Source organism: Myiozetetes cayanensis, unplaced genomic scaffold (assembly GCF_022539395.1).
Source record: "Myiozetetes cayanensis isolate MyiCay16 unplaced genomic scaffold, myiCay2020 scf28, whole genome shotgun sequence".
Lineage (NCBI taxonomy): Eukaryota > Metazoa > Chordata > Aves > Passeriformes > Tyrannidae > Myiozetetes > Myiozetetes cayanensis.
Window position 1 is genome coordinate 1,897,453 of NW_026087499.1, and position 6,310 is coordinate 1,903,762.

A 6,310-nucleotide genomic window follows, 5' to 3' on the forward strand; every position below is an offset into this window, starting at 1 on the left:
GCCTGCCACAGCTCACTCGCTCCTCTCCCGTGGCCTGGGACTGTCAGAGCACACAAGTTCAGCCCCTGCTGGAAGTGAATCAAGCGCTGGAAATAGAAGCCCAGTGGGGGAGAGGCTGCACACTGATTCAGGCTGCAGGAGCTCTCTGGATCAGGAGGCAGGTTCTCTGCCTTTGCATGTCTAGGATGAGTAATCCTCGAAGTTATGACTTGGAGGGAACTGCAGCAGCTCAGGCCTAAATGTAAAGCTCCCTGCTAGGAGGATGCTTTAGCAACCATATGTCATATGCTGCCCTTAGCTGAGAGCTGAGCATCTCTGCTCTGGGGATTGTCTGCCCTGGCCACATCCAAGACTAAAATTAGCGGAGGGTTGCATAAATTGTGAGCTGTGGTTGGTTAGTGCTTCCTTGCCTGGCCTGCAGCGAGTTGCCCCCATTTTAATAGTAGTTCACTGTTTCCTCTAACAGGAGACAATAAACCCAGTGAAGGAGAACCAGAAAAGCTGAAAACCCGCGGTGCTGGGTCTGTCTGAAGGCCTCCAAAGCAGTGTGGGACGCTGCTGGTTTTGACGTGCTGCTGGGGGTTCACTGCTGACAGCAAATCCTGGTGGTTTGCCTGAGCAGTGAACTCTTGAAGTGATGACATGAGAAGTCCAGGCTGAGTTTTATTGCAGGCTAGGGCACAGAAGAAGGGCTTGGGAAACAGCTGGATTACTAAGAGAACAAACCATGAGACAAAAGGTTCCTATGAAGCCAGCACAGGCAGACTGACCAAACCAAAGCACGTGGGTTTGCTTGGCCCCTGCATAAATAATTGGTTTGTGCTCAGAGACACAGTGAAGAGCCAAAGGACTCGGGGCAGAAGGTGTAGTTAACCTGTAGTGCTGGTACAAATTTTTGACAGCTCTGGAGTGCAATCTGCTCTCCGTAGTAGCTGGGAGAAGTACACAAAGTTGAAGGAGGCAAAACTTGCTCGGTTTGGCTCCAGCCGTTTCCTGAACAGCCTCACGTTTCTCGGGAAGGGCTTTCAGATCTTCAGTTTTGCATCCAGCTGGAATTCCACAGGTAGGTTTGCCTCAGCCACAAGAAGTGCCTTCAGCAGCACAGCACCTCTTACTGCTCTGATAACAGTGTTTTCCAAGGAGAGCAGCCATAACTACAACTTCAGCATCCTTTTCTGTGCTGAGCCTATTTTTTGGTTGGTACATCTTGGCATTAAAAGAGATTTCCAGCATCTTTTTATAGGCTAGCAGACACCCCCATTAAATTTGGTTAAAAACTAGATGTGGAAATAACTTATAATACTTGGTATTGTTAAATAAAGAGTTCATTAAGGACCATATACTTTAAAGGGCCAGTCTTTTCTGGCAGATCCTTGAGTTTTGTGGATGTTGCATCAGAAAATGAAACTATTTAAACAAGTTCCACGTTGCTACAAATAACACTTTGTGTGTAAAGTAACACCTTGCAAAGCAACTTTACCAATTTAACTGTTCAAAGGTTCTTCCAGCACTGCTTATGTCTGTATTTTTATCAGTGTTTCATTAGGATGCTTTTGTTTCCACATTTAGACAAGCCTATACTCTCCTGTACATCCCTCAAGGTCGTTCTGAGAGCATTAATTACGGTGTAATGCTGGGATGGAGCACTGCTGTCTCCTGCTGTGCTGCACAATCAGCTTGCTGGCTCCACATCCAAGGGATGGATTGGGGTTGGTGCTGCTGCAGAGAGAGGAAATGGCATTTGGCAGAAGACAGGAGGAAGAGGAGTATCCCTTTTCCTTCCCATTGTGTACTAAGACCCAGAGCGTTATCACCGCTCTCAGCTGACCTCCCGGGGTGTCTTTCTCTCTGTATTACATCCGTGCCGAGTTTATTTAAATTTGCAGCGCCAAGAGGTTAAAGCAGCCTGGATCCGAAGGTATAACCATTAAAAAATAATAATAATTAAAAAAAAGTCTGCATAACCCCCGTTTCTTTGAGCAAGCTTTGCATCAGCTGGAGGGGAGCTCTGCCACTTCCCACAGCCCTGCCGTGGATCTGCATCCCTCCTGGCTTTGAGCCCCCGGGGGGGCAGAGGCACCTCTCGACCATCCGCGGCCACACTTCTGGGGGTTTAGCCATGTAACGGCGATAATTATTGCATTTTTAAGAGTTAAATATCGACAAATGCTTATGATCTGCTATAAAAACTAAAAGAGGATCCTATGTAAAACCTGATCAAAACACGCACACACACAAAAGGCAATCCCCCCCCGAGGAAGCTAAAAACAAAACCCACACATTTTTTTCGGTGCGGAATGAATCTGGAACTCGGAAAAGGCAGGACTGAGCATCGCTTGGAGCCGCGCTCGCCAGCCCCTCGGGGCCGCAGCCCCGGCCAGCGGCAGCGGACGCAGCAGAGCCCGCACGGCCCGGGGGAGGGATGGAGGGAGGGAGGGGGGCGGCCGAGCATCCCCTCGCCGGTCCTCACGGGGGTCTCATCCCTCGGGGCACCCCGAGGCGGGGGCTGCGGCCCCGCTGGGGGTCCGGAGCGGTGTCGGGGGCGGCGTCCAGCCCGGCAGCCCCGCGTCCGGGCGGTCAGAGGCGGCGCGGCGGGTGCTCCGCAGCCCAGCGAGAGTTAACGGCGGCGCCGCCTCTCCATTGGCGGCCCCGCAGCCGCTGCGGGAGCCCCGCGCTTATAACGCGCCGCGTCCGCCCCGCTCCGCGGCCCGGGCTCCATGCGGCGGCCGCCGGCATGCCCGGCATGCCCAGCCTGCTGCTCGCCCTGCTCTGCCTGGGGGCGCGGGGGGCCGAGCGCGACCCCGAGCGCGACCCGGAGCCCGACGAGCCGTGGTGCCCCTACAAGGTGGGCGCGGATGGCGCGGAGGGGGCGCGGCTGTGCTTCCGCCCGCCGGCCCGCGGCTTCCAGTGCGCGGCCCGCGGGTGCCGCGCCCACCGCTCCGCGGGCGGCGCGCTGGTGGCCAACGTGCTGCGGAACGGCAGCGTGCTGCTGCAGTGGGGGCTGCGGCACTGGGGGCCGCCTCGCCCGCCCGCCGCCGCCGCCCTGCGCGGCTTCGCGCTCAACTGCTCCTGGGACGGCACCTACACGCGCTTCCCCTGCGACAGCGTGGAGCTGGGCGCCGCATGTCGCGACTACCTGCTGCCCGAGGCGCACGGCAGCGTGCGGTACCGCCTGTGCCTGCGCCCGCGCTACGCCCCGCCGCGCCCCGCGCCGCCCGCGCAGTGCGTGGAGTTCCGCGTGGAGCCCGCGGCCATGCGGGACATCGTCGTGGCCATGACGGCCGTGGGGGGATCCATCTGCGTGATGCTCGTCTTCATCTGCCTGCTCGTGGCCTACATCACCGAGAACCTCATGAGCCCCGCGCTGGCCCGCGCCGCCGCTGCGGCCCCGCGCCGTGCGTGACGGGGGATGCTGCGGTCATCCCTCCCCGGTCCCGCCGTGCCGAGGCTCCCGGTCCTCCCGCGCTCGGGGGAGGGAAGAGGTTTTCCAGGCTCTTCTCGCAGCCGTTCCCCCAGACTTCCAGGATTTGGGGTTCACCGCGCCCGCCGCCGTCCTTCCAGCGCGTTCCGGAGAGGGAACGGGTTTTCCAGACTCTTCTCGCAGCCGTGGGTCTGCCACTCCTAAACCTCGAGGATTTAGGCTTCCCTCGGTGTTTGGAGCTCTTCTTCCTCCTAGGCTGGCTTTTCAGCCAGAGCTATGCGTGGTTACTGAACTCATGGGATCTCAGCGGATTGAAAAACAGTGGCAGAGGTCCACAAGTGCTAGAAATTGTCTGTTTTTAAGGGCAAGCAGCAGATCTTACAAGGGCCTGTTTGAGAAGACTCTCCAGAAAACCCTTATTTTAAACCTATGCCTAAACCCTCCTGCTCTTAGACCTGTGCTTGATTTTTTTTTCCTATGGGCAAAAGTTGTTTAAAGTTGAGGAGAATAGACCGCTGGAACCACAAACAAACCCTGTAGCTAAGTGTGTGTTTGATCCAAGGCCCACTTAAATCTCGTGACTTAAGTGGGTTTTGTATCACTCCTCAACGCTGGTCACAAATTCTGGGGCCTGTCCAAAGCAGTGGGGGTTTCTGGTCAGCTCGAGCGAGCATCAACATCTTAACACCTGCTTTTCTCCCATTAGAACTGTCATCTTGGTAGTTCCACAAAGAGCGATGGCAAAGGGACAAACTGAGTATGAAAACTCCATTTTGTTGAACAAGTACGAACCAATCCTTAATTATAAAATAAGTACAGTGTAAGTGAGCACCGTCCCTCCCTCTGAGATCCCCTCTTTTAGCAGTGCTGTGTGCAGCTACACTAAGGTAGACGCTTCTTGAACACAGAACTCACTAATGTAGCCGAGCGTTTTGAGCGTAGGAACACTCCTCATTAACTACTCACTCGATGCTGTAGTAAGTAAGGTTTTAGCCATACTCTAGTATTAATTCTATTGTGCCTTAGTGCTAAGAATTCATCCCATTTTCTTGGTATATCTGTTCCTGTAGTCCTCATAGACAAGTGTATCTCGCTCGTGTTCTTGTCTCTGAAACTGGTGGTTGTTGGTCTCGTCTCTTTGGTTGTTTGTTTTCTTAAAAAAAAAAAAAAGAAACAAACTCGGGCTGATCATTACTTGAACTTTATTATATATACACAAAATAGTTACCGTCAGGTATTTATTCAGTGAGCTAGTTTTTAGTTCGTGTTGTTTGTATGTAGTTGACTGCTGTAACACGGAATTAATTTATATCACTTAGAAACTGAGCACCTAAAGCAAAAAAGAAAAGTAGGGGAACGACTCTTCTGTAAAGGGGTGTTGCTGTTAAAACACGTCAGGTTCATGTGTGATCTGTTTGTGTAAATGTTTAGCACTGGTGAATGACCTGTTTGCTTTTCTTTGTGAAAGTAGTTTGTGAAGTATCAGCTTGGTAGTAGAGGGTAAGTATAGACAGTATATGGAATCCTTAATAATACACAGTATTTGTACTGGTCATAATCCCTTCAATAACTTGGGAGTGGCTGAGAAACTGAAGGTCTGTATTTCATCAGGCAGAAACACCTTTTATTTGTTTGTTATTCTTGCTTCGTTTTCTTTCCCACATGCAGCTGACTCAGTTTAAGTGTTCTCTGTTTATTATCTTGCCTGTATACTTGATTTTGGCAGGCTGGCAGTATCCAGCGTTGTGGTAGCAGGAAGATGGTGTCATCATGGTGGATGAAGGACAATCTCATAATTTTTCTTTTTTTTATCTCTAGGGAGGTTGACTGCTGAAAGAAAAGGCAATCAATTTTTAAGAGCATTAAGACAAATTTTGGTCAAAGGTCTTTTAAAGGTTTCAAGTCAGCCTTTCCTGTAGCCAGTTCTGCACAGGACCATGAGAATGCCACTGATTTTGTACATCTCTGTCAACTTCTGTCAACCAGTGTTACTGTTCTGTTCTTCATCTTGTCACGAATTGCCAGATGTGAAAATCAACTGTAGAAACAATGAGCCTTGTACTACCTTGGCATTGAACTTAATAAATTAAGAGAATAATGAAAAGAAATGAAAACTTCATAAATATTTAATGGTTCGAGATCTTGTTTGACTGAAAGTGGGAAAATCTGCCCAAACATTGGTCATAATGGTATTCCATTGCCTACTGTAAAATTATGACAACATTAATGTATGCAATACCATACATGTACCGTACGTGTGGTACGTTCTTAGGTGTTGCATTAGCCTGCATTTCTGCAGGAGTTGAAATGGAGAATCACATGCTCATTAACAACCTTTTTTTCCTTGCCTTGTGCTAAATGTGAGGAAAACTGCTGCCTAAATGTGAGCAGCTCAAAGCCCAGCCTGACCCCAGCTTTTCTGGAGGAAACAGTCTGTGCCTCAGGCAAAAAATCTCTCTTAATTGCATTATGATATTTTTTGTGGTACATAAAAGGAAAAGCTGCTCATCTTTATTTGGAGGTGCAAGTGAAAGCTGGTATTTTGCTTCCATGGAGACCTGGAGTTGTAGTCTTACAAGACTGCAAACTGCTGCTGTATTTCACCAGTATGTTCCGAAAGAAAGGCTGGGAAGAGTGGGCTGAAAGTAGAAAAAAGTGGCAGATAACAGTGTCACATTCCTGTTAAAGGCTTGGAATTACAGCAGTGATGCTTGGACGGGGTCTTTGGCAGTTTTAGCCTAAGCAAACACCCCCTGACTGGTGTTTCATTAGGTCTGGTTGCTACATCTCCGATAATCCACTTAACCAGGGATCCCAGAACCACCAGACGATCTCCAGGGTGCCTTTGCAGAGTAAGAATTAAGAAAGCAGTGGGCAGGGTGATTGGGA

At 50.6% G+C, this 6,310-nt stretch overlaps 1 protein-coding gene across 1 annotated transcript; it reads left to right on the forward strand.

The window, feature by feature from the left end:
• The first annotated feature begins 2,734 nt into the window (after positions 1 to 2,734).
• FNDC10 (fibronectin type III domain containing 10) lies at positions 2,735 to 5,551 on the forward strand. The gene has a single exon (XM_050322707.1). It carries the CDS (start codon positions 2,735 to 2,737, stop codon positions 3,401 to 3,403), a length of 669 nt encoding a protein of 222 aa, XP_050178664.1. The 3' UTR covers positions 3,404 to 5,551.
• The last annotated feature ends 759 nt before the right edge of the window (positions 5,552 to 6,310 follow it).

Excerpts from the sequence above, each read along its gene's own strand:
- FNDC10 (XM_050322707.1), top strand. The coding sequence starts at position 2,735 with ATGCCCGGCATGCCCAGCCTGCTGCTCGCCCTGCTCTGCCTGGGGGCG.